General features: G+C 64.1%; 1 protein-coding gene across 5 annotated transcripts in view; it reads left to right on the plus strand.

The window, feature by feature from the left end:
• The first annotated feature begins 358 nt into the window (after nucleotides 1-358).
• WNT7B (Wnt family member 7B) overlaps nucleotides 359-16,346 on the plus strand; it is a 50,784-nt gene continuing 34,796 nt past the window's right edge. The window contains exon 1 of one of the 5 annotated variants that reach the window (XM_044777880.2): nucleotides 359-948. In XM_044777880.2, coding sequence (XP_044633815.1) covers nucleotides 853-948 — 96 coding nt within the window. In that variant the 5' untranslated portion in view covers nucleotides 359-852. Of the gene's footprint in view, nucleotides 949-5,049; nucleotides 5,453-15,226; nucleotides 15,426-16,346 lie in introns of those variants that run through there. The other 4 variants (XM_044777871.2, XM_014864455.3, XM_014864452.3 and 1 more) reach the window with 4 other exon arrangements.

The raw sequence follows: 16,346 nt of genomic DNA on the forward strand, positions 1-16,346 counted from the left end.
ATTGCTAGGGGGAGGGGAAGCGTGCCCAGAATGGCTACGGGAGTGGGTGGTCTCTCCCTCCCCCACTAGCCAAGTGGCCACTGCGACCTGTACCAGCCATTCCCCGGCCCCCCCACCCCCGCGGGCTCAGAGGAGCGGCCGGCCCCGCCGCAGGTGTCTCTTGCGAGCCGCACCCTCCCCTACGACCCCCCCCCACCCCCCCGCGCCATCGCACACCCAATCCTCCTTCCCCCGCCCAATCCCGGGAGGGCTATCGGAAGGGAGCTGGCTTGGGGAGGGGGGTCCGGAGGGTGGATGCGTTTGTGTGCCACGGGGGAGGGAGGAGAAAAGGGAGGGGAGAACCAGGGATCGACGGAGAGAGAGAGAGAAAGAGAGAGAGAGCGCGGCGAGCGAGGAGGGCGGGCGGGAGGCGGATCCTCCTACCTGGGGCGCGCTCGCTTGCTCGCAGCTCGCTTGCCGGGGCCGCGAGTCACCTGGGAGGCCGACAAGTGCGGACACATTGGCCGCCGCGGCGCTCGGCGAGGCGCGCACGGCCCCAGGCGGCTGCGCCCAGTGGAGGCAGCGCCTGCCCGCCCGCTGCGCTCGGGCCCTGGCCCCGGCTGGCGCTCGTAGGGCCCCGCGGTTGCCCAGCCCGGCTCCGAGGTTGAGGCCCCCCGCCCAGGTCACTCCCCCAGGTGCACGCGGCGGCGGCAGCGGCGGCGCCCCGGGCTCACCATGGTGGCAGCGCGCGCCGAGTGCCCGCGCGTCGCCGGCCGCCCGAGCCGCAGCGCCGGCTGAGAGCTGTCCGCCGGAGTCCCCCGCCCCTGCCCGTTCCCCGCCTGGCCTGCGCGTCCCCTCCGGCCGCCGCTGTCTATGGCGCAGCCCCCCTCTCTGGATCATGCACAGAAACTTTCGCAAGTGGATTTTCTACGTGTTTCTCTGCTTTGGCGTCCTGTACGTGAAGCTTGGGTGAGTATCCCCGTGGGCAGGGGTCGCCGCCGAGGGTTGGGGCAGCCAGCAGAAGCCGCCTCCAGGGGGTCCTCGCGGGGACCAGGGGACGGCAGGGGGCTCAGGCGGCTCTCGGAGATCCGGGTCTGGGCTGTGTGCGTTGGACCCTCGCCTGGCCCGGCAGAGACGCAGCCGAGCCCCCTGAACGGCGGGTACTCCCAAGGGTCGCCCAGCCCAGGGCTGGAGGAGGGAGAGGAGGACGCGCGGGCGGCCGCGGCCAGGCTCGCGGGTAGCGGCGAGCGTGCCCGGCGCGTACTTTCACCTGTTTGGGCTCTAGGCCCCGGGGGTGGGACGCGCCTTCCCTCCCCCGGGCTGCGCTGGGCGCCGAGCCCGGGCCGAGCGCTCGCTGCCTGGAGGGCGCGCCGGGGCGGGGGGCGGGGGGCATCGGGCAGCCGAGGAGGCCCGGGCGGGCGGGGGGCGCGCACCCCGACCGCGAGCGCGCAGGCCGGGGCACCCGCCACGGCCCTTCGTCTCTATCCATCACCCGGACGTGTTGAAATTACCTTGACAACTCGTCCGGCTGGCTCGGGATGGGCCGCGCGCCTGGCTCGGCCGCCTCGGGCTCGGTCCGGGCCCCGCGCCCCCGCCCGCCCCGGGGCCCTCGGCCCGGCCCCCTCTCGCTGCGCTCCCCCTCGCCTGGCCCGGCGGGCCGCGCTCGCTGCTCGCTGCAGTAGCTGCTCCGAGTCGTATTTCCACATTCCTGAACCCAGCCGAGTCCTTACCTGTTGAGCTGCGATCTCCTTTAGACAGAATCTGTCTCGGCCTCGCTCGAAGTGGGGGTGGGGGTGTGTGACCATACGGGGGTGCGGTGCACCTCGCCGGGGGCGCCCACGACCCCGCGCGCCACGGCGCCCTGCGCGCCTACTGTGCGCCGACAGCGGCTGGGAGGCAGGCCTGATCCCGGCCGCGGCCAAAGCCGGTGAACAGCCCACGGGGAAGGCCCAGTTCAGGTGCCGCTGGCGGAGACGCGGCTTCCCAGGTCCTGAGAATCATTTTGCCCCTCGCACCTCCGTCCATCGCCCCCTCCGCCGTTTTGCAGATGGAGAAACTGAGGCCCAGAGCCTGCTGGGAGTGAGGCCGGTGGCTGCAGAGGCAGGGCTGGAAGCCCCCTGTCGCAGCCTCGGCTCTGCAGGCCTGGGCGGGCGTGTCTGAGGCCAGTGGTGGCTTTGTTTATCGTGGGTCTGTGTGTAGGCTGTGTCCCTGGGTATTTATTTATGGGAGGTGAGCGTGCGCGCGTTGAATCTGGGGGGGTGTGGGGGTGGGGAGCCAGGCGCTGTTTTCAGGCCTCTCCAGCAGCCCCTGCAGTTACTCACCCGTGCCCTCTAAAGCAATGGGCAGCCCCAATGAGGCTGGCTCTCTGCTGCCTGGTTCTCAGCACCGAGGCCTTGTCCCCTCCTGGCAACCCTGGAGTTAAAAAAGCTGTTACTCTTCTCGTTTCAAGGTTTAGGAAACCCAGCAAAGGAGGCAGGTCACTTGTCCCACAAGAGTAAGTGGAGGAGCTGGGACTGGAGTTGGCTCTGGCCTCCATCACTGATCACACTTCCTAGCACCAATTCCTCAGCAGGAGTCATCTGAGAACAGACCCCCTGCCCCCAGCTTGTGGGAAGAGGTCGGTGGACCACCTCTCACCTCCCCACCTCCAGGCAGCAGAAGGAGCTGAACATGGTGCCCAACCTGGGCTCTCAGGGCTGCTCCCAGGGCTCCGAGGTCCACATGGCCATGGGCAGGTTCCCCCTCCCCCTTCTTTCTTGAGCCGCCCGGGCCCCTCTATAAATGGGATTGCAGCTCTGGCCATCCTGAACAGAATGGTGGCCAGTGTCTGAGTAGAAAGCCCAGTGAGTGAGACAACCTGTGCCCCCAGGCACCTGTGCCAGCCTCTCTGGGAGTGGGTAAGAGAGCCAGGCAGTGGCCCTAGCTCTGCCCTCTGCCCCCACCAAGGAGCCCTGGAAGGGGGACCTCCTCCCTCTGCTGTGCCCTCTAAAACACAGACTCTCTCACTCCTAGCGGGGAGAGGAAAGAACGTGGTCTCCAGACCCTACTGTGGAGCCACATCCAGAAAAGCAGAGAGCCACCGGGCATCTACAAAGGAGAGGGCGGGGAAGGGGGAGGGTCAGCCCCCACCCCCACCCCGGCAGCGCCATGGCCCCTGCCACCCCATGGTGGAGTCATGGCGCCTGCTTTCTTTGCAAGCCATGGCTTCTTGGCTGCACAAGGTGGGGAGGAGGGGGCAGCGGGGCCCAGGTGTGACCTACAGCATTAAATGACCTGGGAGCCCAGTGTGTTAAGGACGAGGTTTGGAGTCAGTCTTCCCCCTCACTCCTCACCTGGTGGCCTTGGGTGAGCTCTTTAACCTCCTGGCCCACCTACCTTCATCCAAAAAACGGGGTAACAGTAGCACCTTCTTCACCGGGTGCTGTGGAGGCTAGGCCTGGGGGCCTTTGCCCTGGGGTGGGGGGTGTCCTGATAAACACCTGTGTGCACCAGTCAAGCCCTTCTTCTTGTTAAAGAGCACGATGTCACAGCCTGCAGGTGCCCTGGGGGCTCCTTCAGGTGATGTATTCCAGGGCCTCGGAATCCCAGGAGGGGGGATTGTAGGGCCGTGAAATTCCAACCACGTATCAGAGACTGAATGTGTTGGGCGGCTATTCGGCGACCACAGCCCGCCAGCTCACACCCGTGGGCGCGTGTTTATGAAATGTACACAGTGAGCCTCTTCCCCCTCCTACCTGCGTGCACGCAGCTGCCACGCACACCTGTGCCCTCAGCCTGGGTGCGAGTGCAGATGCGCAGCCCCTGGGGTTCCGGAGCTCCCAGACGAGCAGGAACGGAGAACTCCGTCCTGGCAATCCCTTCGGGGGTCGGGGCCTCAAGAGCAGACGTGCCTTGGATGTGGGGCAATTCCAATGGCTTTGGGGAGTCACAGTCCTTCGCTTTGGGACTGAGCATCCTCCAAGCTGCAGCCCTGGAGGAGGCCACGCCAGGGCCGTGAGGAGCCATCTGGAGTCTGGGCACTCTCTGCCCACTGGAACTGGGGTCGTGAAGTCCCAGAGACAGCCCTGCTTCATGCCTGCCCCCTGCTCTCGGGGCTGGGAGAAGCAGGCGGCTCTCGAGGGGCCTGAGAGCCCAGGATCCAGAGAGGTGAAGGTGCAGAAGGCGGCTGGGGATGTCTCCACAGCAGGTCTGGAAGCCAGCGGTTCCCCCTGGGACCTCTGGCCATATTGTACCGACTGCTCTTTTCTTGTCATCGTCCCTGCTTTGTGCCTTCACTCCAGCTTACACTAGGCTCTACACTGCATCTGGAGGGATGTTCAGAGGTAGCTAGGCTTGGCAGACAATAGGAGCAGGGACTCAAAACCTCTGTTTGAGGCTTTAAAAAAAATCACTGGAAGAAGGAGGATTGTTCATTAAAGTGTGTCCTTGTGAATCTGCTCCTCAGCACACCTCCCAAGCAACTCCTCAAAGGAGAGCAAAGGGGAAGCCCGAGTTGGGGGCCTCTGTGCACTTGTTGGGGCTGCCTTCCCACTGGCAGCCCCTCCAAAGAGACTCAGAGGCAAGATGCTGCAGAGACACCAGTGAGCAAGTGCACAGGTGAGCGCTGCCAGGCTGGGCCTGGCTGGCTGTGGCAGTGAGTGGGGCGACCCACAGCCAGCCTCACCAAAACTAGGGGCGTAAGCAGACAGTGGCGCGGCACACACGGTGCATTTGTGCACACACACCTGCACCCGCGCTCCCGCAGGCACACACAGGCACATGGAGGCACATGCGTGCACACACGAGTACACATTGCTAAGAGCACAGCCCCCAAGAGGAGCGCACGCCCCCGCGCGGTTACCCCGTGGTGCCTCGCCCCAAGGTGCACCCTCTAGAGCCAGCCAGAGCTGTGTGGCTCGCTGAACTTGAGGCGGGGGTAGGGGGAGGTTCCGAGCCAAAGCAGTTTGGGCAAGCCCTGGGGGCGGCTCCCGCCGCACGCTTGGGTCAGCCTCTCCTTTGAAAAACCCGCCCGCGGAGGAGGCGGATGTAGGGGTGGCCTGTCCAATGGCAGCTGCGCGCCTCGGGAGACTTGGAGACGTGAGCCAGAGCGAGCGACAGAGCCGGTTCCGATCGATCGACGGACGGAGGGCCAGACGGCGGCCGAGGCGCACCCGCTGCCCACTGCCCGCTGCCCCTTACGGCACTCCAGCCCCAGCGCTCGCCGCAGCCCTAGCCCCAGCGCGATGCGCGGCCCTGGCGGCGGGGCCCGGGCGACCACTGCGCCGGGGCCCGCGCACCAGGGTCCCTAGCGCGCCCTGTCGCCGCCCTACCTCGGGGAGACCCCGGCCTCAGCTGACCCGGGCGCCCTGCCCGCGGGGCCTGCCCAACCCCGCCAGGAGCGCCGGCCCACCATGCTCCTGCTGTCGCCGCGCAGCGCGCTCCTCTCCGTCTATTGCCCGCAGATCTTTCTTATCCTGTCCAGCGGCAGCTACCTGTGAGTGCCGCGGGCCGCACGTGGGGTGGGCGGGCAGGGGACCCTCCTCCCCGGCCTCCAGCACTGGAGCGGGACGCGCAGGGAACGCAGTAGTCAGGACCCTGGGCGGGGCGCCGGGTGCCCGGAGCGCGGAAGCCGTGGGACTTTGGGTCGCCTCGCCGGCGTAAGCAGCCGAGGTGGAGGACTTGGGGGGCGGCTGCGGCAGTGAGAAGTTCCGGCTTTGGGGTCAAAGAGAGTGTGGCCAGCTATAGAGGCCCGACTGCCGGGGTAGACCAGGCAGAGGCTGTGCGCATCGACCGCAAGGTCCGGAGGGCGAGCGGGCGGCGCGGAGATTCCCTGCGTGTCCCAGTCGAGTCCTGGACCAGCGGGATTCGCCTCCCTTTGGACATCCACGCGGCCCGCACGGCTGCGCCGCATTCGAGAGAGGCCAGGCACACATCCGCCCCCCCGGCGTACACACTGGCACACACGTGCACGCTGCGCCCCACTAGACAGCGCCCAAGCTGTCCTCGGAGGTTGCTGCGGCTCCTCGCTCCTCCCTACCGCGCTGAGCGGCCTGATCGACTCCTCACCTGGGGCGAGGGGGGCGCGCGGTGCGCGCGTGCAACCGGCCGAGGTGCGCCCAGGTGTCTGAGCCAGGGCAGCGCGCAGAGCGTGTGCGCGCGTGTGCGTCGGGCCGAGCAGCGGCGGCCGGGCTCCGGGAAGCTCCCGGCAGAGCCCGGCCTGGCCCAGCGAGCCGAGGGGGCGCGTCGGCGCAGCGGTGGCTTCGCCCGATTCCTAATGGGACGCATATGCTCTGGCCTCTGATTTAAAAAGAAGTTTGATTTATGGAACCGCCGTTTGGGGGAATTTAAGCTGGATGCTACTGATTAAACCTCAGAGCCAGCTGTCCCTCCCTTCTCCTTTCCCCTCCTCCTCCCTCTGCCTCTCCTTTACACGCGGGCCACGTCCGGGGTCGCCTAACGCGGCCAGAGGGGGCAGCCGCTGCCTTCCCGCTCCCTGCGCCGCCCCCTCCCCCCGCTCGGCCGCAGTCCTAATAAATCGCTGCGCCCCCACCCCCTTTTAATAGAGACGCAGCCAATTTCTTCTCCAGCTCCTAGGAAATTACTATCCTACCAGTTTTCCTTCTATAAATAGTCGCGCATCTTGAAACAAAAGTTCGCAACCGCAGCCAGATGCTGCGAGGCCCGCGGTTTCCCGGGCTGTGGGACATAATTACAAGGTCGGGGCGCGGAGAGCGCTCCAGGCCCGGCGGGCAGCCCCGGCTGCGGAGGCCTCGCCTGGGGTGGGGGGGGGGGGGGGCCAGGCCGCCCGGCAGGGCGCTGGCGGGTGGGGACGCCTGATCGTTGGGAGCTCAGGCTAGGGAAGTGCCAGGCCAGAGAGTCCTGCTTCTCGAGTCCCTCCCGGGAAATGGATCAACCCAGGGGGCCTTGGAATCCCAGGCTCTGGTTCTCAGGCCGGGAGGCTTCTCTGCCCCCGGAATCCCCAGCACCTCCATCTCGAGCCTTGCTAGAGAATGGGCCGCTACTCTGCTTAAGAAATCATTTTTGGAGCCAGCTGGCGGAGGTTTGGCGTTAACGGGGAGGTGTCCAGGACTGGGAAACCAGGAGTCCTCCAGGATGGTTTGGAGAAAGAATCTGAGAGGAGGAGCTGGGCAAGGGGCTCAGGAGCTGGTGAGAGTGGGCGCCAAGGCAGCAGCTCTGGGGGCTCTGGGGCAGGTGGTGGCCAGTATACCTTCATAGACCCCAAGTTTTCCTTTGGGGTCAGCCCCCAAGTCAAGGCCTGCAGTGACTGCCATCCCACACAGGCTCACCCACCGAGCGTGCACTGCCAGCTTTCTTGGCAGAAATTTTCCTAAGGCAACAGCTTTCCCAAACTTTCCTGGGCCAGTGCTGGGCTCCCGAGGGGGTGGGCGACCATAAGGCAGACTCTGCCCCTGCCTTGAGCCACCCGGCCCCAGCGCCAGCCCAGCTTAGCCTTCGGCCCCACTGTGAGGAAAGTGCTGATGCCAGGCTTCCTGAGCAGAGGCCCACCCAGGCGTTCCCGGGAGCAGGCAAGGGAGGCTCGGCCCTCGCTGGGATTTCCCCTGCCCTGTTGGGGTGGGCACAGGGTTCACCAGGTGTGTAAGATGCCGTGGGTGTGAGCAGAGCCCCAGGGATGCAGATGAAAGTGTGCATGGTGAGAAGACCCTCTTGAGCGTCTGTGAACAGATGCCTTGATGCAGGGGGGGCAGCCAGTGCGGAAGTGCTTTGAGAACTGTTGGGGGTCACTAGCGAGCCCACCTGAGTACCCCAGGAATGTCAAGAAGGTTGGCTTTGTAGGATCTGAGGATGCCAGGGGCAGAGGCTTCTTTCTGCTCCAGAGAACTTTCCAGAAGGCATCCCATTGCTGGGATGACAGACACTGGCGGACAATTGATCCTGCCCCTTTCATCTGGGCTGCTCTCCCAGCTCCCTGTCCTGGGCTGTGGTTCATGCACAGTGAATCCCAGATGCATGCCTGGGCCCCTGCCACTGATTGGGTCGGACGGGTGTGCTGGCCTGGAAGGGCCTTGAGCCCCCGCTGGACGCTGAGCTTGGCCCAGCCAGCCATTTAAGGCAGCTCTGGCCAGCTCTGCCCTTCTCTGAGCCTGTGTTGTCAGAACAGGAGGTCCCAGGGCTGGTGGGGATCATCAAGGGCCCAAGGGAGGGCAGGTGGGGGACCACAGGCCAAGAGGAGGGCCCGTGGTGCCGGATCAGCTGGTATGGGGGCCTGGTTGAGACCTTGTGCCAGGACAAGGCTGGCCTACTGTCTTGGGCAGGTCCTTTCCGGTCTTGGCCTCTCCCTCCCAGATGTGGGGGTTGGCTACGACGATCCCCCAGGTCTTCCGGTACGAGGCTCTCATGGTGACCGCCCGCTCTGGGGAGCCGAGTGAGTCATGGGTGACGGGGCGGTTACTCACCGACCACCTGGCTGTGGGGGGGTGGGGGGCGCTCACCACTGTCCTGCCAAGGCTGGGCCTCTTCCCGGCTTTGCCGCTGTGGCTTTATTGGTGGTGCCAACCGCAGTCCCAGAGCCCTGTGGGCATGACCCTGGGGGGGCGTGGTGCTGAATCAGGCCCACTTCCACAGCGTCGCAGCCCATGTAGGGGGCAGAATGGGGCCGTCCGGCTCAGGCGTGGACAGGTCACCCTTGGGAGGAGTAGCTCCCAGCCTGGAAGACTGTGTGTGTCCAGGTGGGGGATGAGCTCTGCTGTGTGGCCTCCAGCAGGTCCGTGGGGCTCTCTGGGCCTCAGTCTCCTCATCGATGGCTGGGAGGGAGATCCTTCTGTGGCCAGGTCAGGTCGGGCCCGCACCCTGTTGGGACTTGGAAGCATGTGTGGCTCTGTAGAGTGGTGTGCACACAGAGAGGTGTGAGCGGGGGACCGTAGTAAACTCTCAACCCCCAAGGGACCTCCCCCTCCCCCGCAGCTGGAGATGTACAAATGGAGCCGCTCTGATCACAGAGACTCCAGGAAACCACTGACATGGGGGTGAGACTCATTGACTGCTAGGTAAAGCGGGGAATGGTGCATTCTGGAAGTGACTCCTTTCGAGCCCCTGGATGTGGGGACAGAGGGGCGGGAGGAGAAGGTGGGTCCTCGTAAGCTTCCTCCTGGGGCTGCAGTGGGCTCCACAGCTGTGTATGAGGCCTGCAGGAGAATGACCCATTCTCTAACCAGGTTTCCCATGAGTCCCTGTGAGGCCAAGGGGCCTGATGGAGACCGGGATCCCAGGTCTCCATCCCATTTCTTCTCTTACTGCCTGGGTGCATCCCGTAACCTTAGCTGTGTCCTCTGTACAGTGGGGACCATGAGAACTCAAACCTCCTGGGGGGGTTTGAGAATTCACCAGGCAAGTGCAGAGCTGTGCTCAGCTGGGTGCCTGGTGTACAGTGAGGGCTCAGGAGATGTGGTCATTCTCAGCTATTAGGAGCAGGGAGGCTGGCCATCAGTGACACAGAGGGAGGCTCAGTTGCCGTGTTTGTTCAGGGGAGAGTGATGAACTCTCTAGGGTGTCTCAGAGGGCTTCCTGGAGGAGGTGACATCTAGACAGGATTTTGAAGGATGAATAAGAGTTGCCTAAACAGGAACACACAAGAGACTCCTAGAAGAAAGAACAACACCCACTGTCAAACATGTTCACCCAGCATTCTTCTCAAGGGAGCCTCACAGCTCTTGCAGAGCTGGGCAGACAGGATGCTGGGGTCCAGCAGAGAGGCCCTTGGCTGAGGTCACCCAGAGCCCAGGGTAACAGTCCCCCTGGCTCTAGGGCCAGCTCCACGCCACCTCTGAGAGGAGATTCTCTCTATGGGAGAATCCAACAGGGAGAAGAGTCCTGGGGTCTCTCAGGGGAGGTGTAGGCAGCCGACGGAGGTGCCCTGGGTGGGAGGAGATCACCATGAAGGGAGGTAGTTTTCGAGGCCCGGACTGCACATTGGTTCTGCGTTCGGCTTCTCTGGGGACACTGTGGACACAGGCCCAGCAAATCATGCTCCCTGCCCTGCCCCGTCCACCCCCACTGTGTCCCCTGGAGCCTCACGCCAGCCTTAGGGGGTAGGTGGCCAGGGCTGCACAGCCGAGGGGAGTGCAGACACCTGCTGGGGATCTGGACCAATGCTTTGTGGCCCCACTACCCTGAGTAGCTCCTGAGGGTGGTGGCAGGGGATGGAATGGGATAGGATGGGATGGAGGTCTTAATAGTGGAGACGCAGACCCTCTGTCAGCTCAGGATGGGGCGAGTACCCAGAACAGGGCCCCTCCGTGTGGCCTGTGGCCAATCTCCTAACCTCCTGGAGCCTCTCTCCCCCTGGGGCAGATGGGGGGCGGACGTCAGCTGGCTCCCCTGAGGCCTCCAGTTTCTGTGGCCCTGGGTCCGGCTCAGATCGGGCTCGGGCCCCCCCACTCCTCCAGCAAGGGGACAGAAGGCCGGGCGCCCTCCCTTGTCAGATGAAACCCCGGCCCAGGGCTCCCTCAGTCTGATGAAAGGGTCATTGTGTGGTGCGGGCCGCCCGCTGGCCAAGGACAAAACCACCGTTTGTCCTCCTTCCCTAGCTCGGGCTGGGGCCTCCCCTCGAGCTGGCCGCGGGGTGGGGGTGGGCACAGGTGCGCTCCCTCCTCCCTTTCTCCATCTTCCCTGTCTCCTTCACAGAGCTCTCCACTTGTCTAGGCCCTCTCCCAGTCCTTTCCCCCCTGCAGGGCATCCTCACCTTCTGAGTGGGGAGCCTGCAGCTTGGGCCAGCCCCACTGTTGGCAGGGAGGCAGTGAGCTCTCTGGCCCTGGAGGCATACAAGCAGATGCAGGAGTAAGGGCCAGGGATGCTGGGGAAGGGCTCTGCCTGGAAGGAAGCCAGCACTCATAGGTCCTCTGTGCAAGGCAGCCATGTGGTGTGATTGACCCACCCTATGGATGAGGATGCTGAGGCCCCAGAAGGTCATCCCACAACCTCAGTGGCAGAGCACAGCATGGAGCCTGGAACCCTGCCCACTGAGGCCTCTCCCAGCCTCCGGTGGAGTATATGGCCTCTGAGGTGCTGGGGATGCCACGAGGGGCTCGCTCTGAGTCTGTGAATGCAAGACACTGAAATTCTGCAGCCTCCAGCCTTTGGCGCCACAGACCCTAAAGCCCACCAGCTGCTCAGAGCGGGACCAGGGAGGACGCCCCGCTGGCTGGCAAGCAGCTCCCCAGGCATCAGCTGTGGTCTGGAAGAGACTGAGTCAGCATCCCCTGGCAGCCCCATCTCGATGACACCTGTGGACCTCCACCGCTTTCCAGAGATCACCCCCTACCCCACCCCTGCCGTGGCCCTCCCTGCTCCTGACACTTTCCCACATGCCTCCCAGACCAGAGTTATTCCCTATGCTGGAGAGTGTGGCAAGGCTGCGAATGGGCCAGGCCCCTGGAGGGAAGGGGCCCTGGGTGGTGTCTCAGCTCACCCTACCTGTAGCAGGTGTCGGTGCTGCCAGGGGGCTGAGTGTCCAGAGCTGGGACTTAGGCCCTCACTGTCCCAAGTGGTAAAACAGATTTAAAAACTCTTTTGAGTGGGAATTCCTCTGGAACCTACTACCATCCCCCAGGCCCTGGACTGGGGGACACAGGGCTTCGCTTTCCACTGCTGGAGGATTGGGGTCCCCTGGAAAGGCCTCCTCTCGTGGGGCTGATGTGTGTGTCCCGGCCGGGGTCTGCTTTGCATGTGTTTCCTCCCTGGCTGCCAGAGAAGGGGAGCTTAGCAAGGGCCACCCACTTGGGAGGTAGTGGAGTGGGGAGCATGAGGGTGGGAGCACCAAGGAACTTTCCAGGTCACGCTCAAGGGGGCTGAGCTCAGATTTGAACCCGGGTCTGTCTGGCTCTTAGGTCTGTGCTGCCTCTTGGAGGGTCCTGCCGATGTGGGATTCCCGTGTCCGGCAGCTCCACTGCCTCTAATTTGCTGCCTGGAGCCTCTCCTGGGTTGAGAAACCAACTAATCCAGCTGGTTAGGGTTGTCTGTTTAGCAGGAGTCTTGAGGCTCCTGAGCGAGGGCTCTCTCAAGGCCTCAGGGGTGCCTCCAAGTTCAGTTTTGGAGCCAGAGGGGCAGCCTTCCCGGTCGGTGTGGGGGAGCCAAGAGTTCCTCAGATTCCTGCTGCGGGACCCCGCCTTGCCTGGGGCCCTGACCCAAGGGGCTCAGACCAGCCTGAGCAGAGAGAGAAGGTAGCCCCAGCTAGCCAGCTGGGGAGCTCTGTCAGGGCAGCGTGTGTATGATGCTGTATGCTGTGTGCCGTGTGCCCTGTGCTGTGGACTCAAGGCAAGCTTGGGGGCAGCCCTCCCCTTCTCTGGGCCTTGGTTTCTCCATCTGGCTGAAGGGCCTAGATGCTCCCAGGGGCCTACCTCTTCCCTCCTCCCCTTCCCGCCAGCCCTCCCCACCGCTCTGAGCTTGTGCTCCACACCCGCGGCGTCTACGGCAGCCCCTGGACCCAGTGAACAAAACTAGCCATGTGTGCAGGTATAACTGGGAAGCCCCCGTTACTCCTCCCTCCCTCCCTCCCTCACCATCATTTACACGAAGCCCTGTGGTGCCCACAGCAGGAGCCTCTAACCCACCTGCAATGACGGTGGGCCAGGGAAAACCTCTTATAGAAGGTGACCTCCGACCTGGGTCCTAAAGAATGTGCTAGAGAGAATGGCATCCCTGTTGGAGGGAGGACTGTGGAGTGGGCTGGGGGCTGGGGAGTGGGTGGCAGCTGGTTAGGGTGGGAAGTGAGGTTGGGTGGTGGCGGGGGCATCAGCCCCAGGCCTGGTGAGCTGCAGCAGGTTTTAAGCAGGGCAGGGATGGGCAGCTTCCTCCTGAGCTAAGAAAGACCCTCTGGGTCGGGACCGGCACTGGGGGAGATGGGAAGAGGCTGGTCTCAGATAGAGGGCCTGGGCCCCTGGCGGCTGAGGAGAGGGGACAGATTTCAGGATCTACAGGGCTCGTGGGTGGCCGAGTGTGGGAGGGAGGCACTGTCCCACGCAAGCTCTGAGAGGCCAGGCCTGTGGTTGTATGTTGACCGCTGTCCTCTCAGTGCCCAGCGCAGCACTGGGCACTCCGTGGGAGCCCAGTAGCCGCATGTCGGACGGTTGGATGATGCTTGTGTGTCTGGGGCCCAGTGAGGCCCACTGACCTGGTCAGGGCCTACTGCTCAGTGGTGGCAGAGGCCTCTGGGCCCCAGATGTGCTGGCCCCGGCAGGTGCAGTCTGGCACAGTGGATGGGCTGGGGGCCTGACTCAGGCCCTCCCAGGGTGACTTCAGGGCTGGCGGGGTGTGCTGGGAATTTCCAGGTGCTGCTGACACGCCCCTTCTAGAAGGCGCCAGATCCATCCCTTGCAGTCCCCATCTTCCCGGGGCCAGTTCTATGTGCTCATGTGCCCATATCAGGCCCTGGAGTGGGCTGAAATGCTGGCTTGGCCACACCCATGGACTGAGCCCCTGTCACTGCTCCGGCAGGGTCATCACTGCCTTGGTGGCACTGCCCTGGGGGTGGAGCATGGTGTCTGGCATGCCCAGCTTCCTTTCCTGAGCCTCAGGCCCATGAAATAGGCTGGGGTGCCAGGCAGCCAGTCCATGGAGGGTGCTCAAGGAGTATGCATGGAGGGGGCGACAGGGCCAGGAGCGCAGGGCTGGCCTTGGAAGGCTGGAAGGCTGCTTGGGACCCTTCGCCACCTCGGTCAAGGCCTGGGGCCCATGAGCCCAGGGAGGTCTTCTGAAGGTGCTGGCCCCTGTAAGCACTCACCACACTGTTTAGGTCCTCACAGCCAGGGCTAGGGTGGGCTGTTCCTGGGGGAGTGAGCACCCTGTCCTCCAAGGCATCCAAGCTGAGGCTCTTGGCTAGGAGGCCCTGGTGGCCCAGGAATTCTTGGCTAGAGCAGCCCCAGGCAGTGGGCTGCTTAAAAAGTGAGATGGATGGTGAGGGAGCTGGGCCCAGGGAGTCCTGGCTCCGAGGGGGTCCCCAGCTTTGTTGAGAGCAGAGGGCAGAGCCATAGAGCTGGGGAGAGCCTGGACGGGGCTTATATTCCACCCTGAGGTGCTGAGTGGCCCAGGCAGGCCCCCACCCCCATCTCTTCCTGGAAGAGGGACGCTCCAGGATGCTGGCCCTGCCCTGCAGGCTGCACAGAGCTGATGGCTCACTGTCCACTGTCCTCAGGGTCTTGGCCCCCAAATCTGCTGCTCAGACTGTGCCCAGAGTAGCCAGGAAGGCCCAGGCGCTGGCTAAGCCATGAGGTGCCCAGACTCCCAGACTGGCCGTGGGCCAGTGGGGCCTGCCAGCTTCCTCCCACCTGTTCTGCCTGCCTGTTCGTCCATCCGTCTGTCCTGAGGTTTCAGATTGGCGTCCTGGTCACCCAGGCCTGCAAGGCGCCCCCGCGTCCGACAGATCTGGGGCATCGGGGCTGAGGCCAAGGCCGGGGCTAGGGTCTCGTCCCTGCCGGGGCCTCAGCTCGATGTGTGGCCTCAGGTGCCGTGGCACCTCTGGCGTTAGTGTCCCCATCTGTCCCATGGGAAGCAAGGAGAGAGGTCAGGGGTAAGGCCTAGGGGAAGTCCAGGGCTCAGCAGAGGGTGCAGGAAGCATGGCCGTGGCCTGGCCAGACAGGTGGTGCTGAATCTCAGCCCCCAACGGCCTCGTTGGGAGCCTGGCATAGATGCGACCATGCTGGGAGGCGGGAAGGGAGAGCAGAAGAGAGACTGGGTGGGCTTCTTGGAGGAGGAGGCACCAAGCTGGGCCTTGAATCTTGCCTGGCTGCTGGAAGGGGGAGGGTGCCCCTAGAGGGGGAGTTGCTAGTTCAGTGTGGCTAAAGCCCAGGACTGTCAACATTGGCCCTAGGTGCCCAGCAGAGGTCTGGAAGTTTCTGAGGTCAGAGGTCAATGTCCTGAGGTTTTGGGGTCACAATGACTGGGTGAGGTCCTGATTCACAGATCTGACAGATGTGGCGGCTGAATGGACCCCCCCAGCCCTCTGTGCCCCCTCAGCCACAAGCTCCCTGTGGCACTGAGGGGTGTGGAGGAGCCCTGGCTGGGCTTGCTTACCTCTGGCAGCCTCAGCCCTGCCCAAGACCCCCTGCCCACCACCTGCTTTCTCCTAGGCTGCGTGGTTTCTCCCCAGGGTGGGGTCCCAGGATACCAGGCCAGGAATGCCAGCTATGTAGGGAGGGTGGGCGGGCAACTGACCGCCGGGGGCGTGAGGGAGCAGGCGGACGCTCTGCTCTCTTCCCCGGGAACACTGCGGGCAGCGAGCTGAGCAGAGCAGTGGCCTGGAAAGATTGCAGCAGGCAGGACCCATGGTGGAGGCAGCCGGCCTGTGGGAGACCCAGCCAACAAGCAGGGACAGTTCACCCCATTGGACAGATGGGTAAACTGAGGCTCCAGGAGGCCAGCGAGAGTCAGCAGCGGAGCAGAACTCGAACTCAGGACCTCAGACCCAGGGAGCTCCCTTTCAGATGCAGCTACAGGTACCTAGGTTGTTGCCTCAGCCCCTCACTGTGCAGACAGGAAATAGGCCTGGGCGGGCCAGGAGGGGCAGGGGGATGGGTTCATTTCCCAGCTGGGTCCCTTCCTGCCTCTGGCCTCTCTCTTTGCCTCCTTTTGGGACACCCTCATCCCTGCCCAGCACTCACGAAGCTCTCTGCTGGGTGTTCTCTTGCATCCTCAGTTTCCTTATCTATGCAGTGGGATAGCAAGACCCACCCTGAAGAGCCGCCCTGGGGATGGGGTGGGACAGGGTGGGGGACGCCGCTCAGGAAGGGTGGTCTTCTTGGCCTGTCCCTCTCCCGCAGGTGCAGGCCCTGTGTCCGGGCAGGTGAGGGGACAGGTGGGATGGCCAGGGTGGGCTGTGATCAAACCTGCTCTCTGCACACATCTCCCCGACCCGCCACTGCCCCATTGGGTCCAGGTTCTTCCCCGCCCAGGGCAGCAGAGGGAGAAGCCATTCGCCAAAAGAGGGCTGACTGTCCCCTATTTTCAGATGAGAAGACAGACTCAGAGCAGCCTGGGTTGGCCTTCCCGAGGTCTGGGGCTGTCCTTGAGCCCCATGCTTCCCACAGCGCTGGGCCTAGAACCCCAGCAGGGGGGACGGAGATGAGCAGATTCAAGGAAGACCAGAGGTGGGACAGGTGGCCTGAGTGCCACCAGGCCCTCGCGCCAGCTATGTCCAGCTCTGACCCATCTGTTCTGGTCTGTCCTATCCCATCCCACAGAAGAGGGCTGTGGGGACCCTGCTGGTGCCAAGCTCTGGCACTGTGACAGTGGCTTGGGGGGGGTCTGCAGAGTGACCCCAGACCTGGAAGACATTCTTACCCCCGTTTGGCAGGCAGGAGCACTGAGGCCACCACTAGCCCCCACCCCCCACTCTGCCCCATGGGACTCTGCTGGGC

Source organism: Equus asinus, chromosome 4 (assembly GCF_041296235.1).
Source record: "Equus asinus isolate D_3611 breed Donkey chromosome 4, EquAss-T2T_v2, whole genome shotgun sequence".
NCBI classification, from domain to species: Eukaryota; Metazoa; Chordata; class Mammalia; order Perissodactyla; family Equidae; genus Equus; species Equus asinus.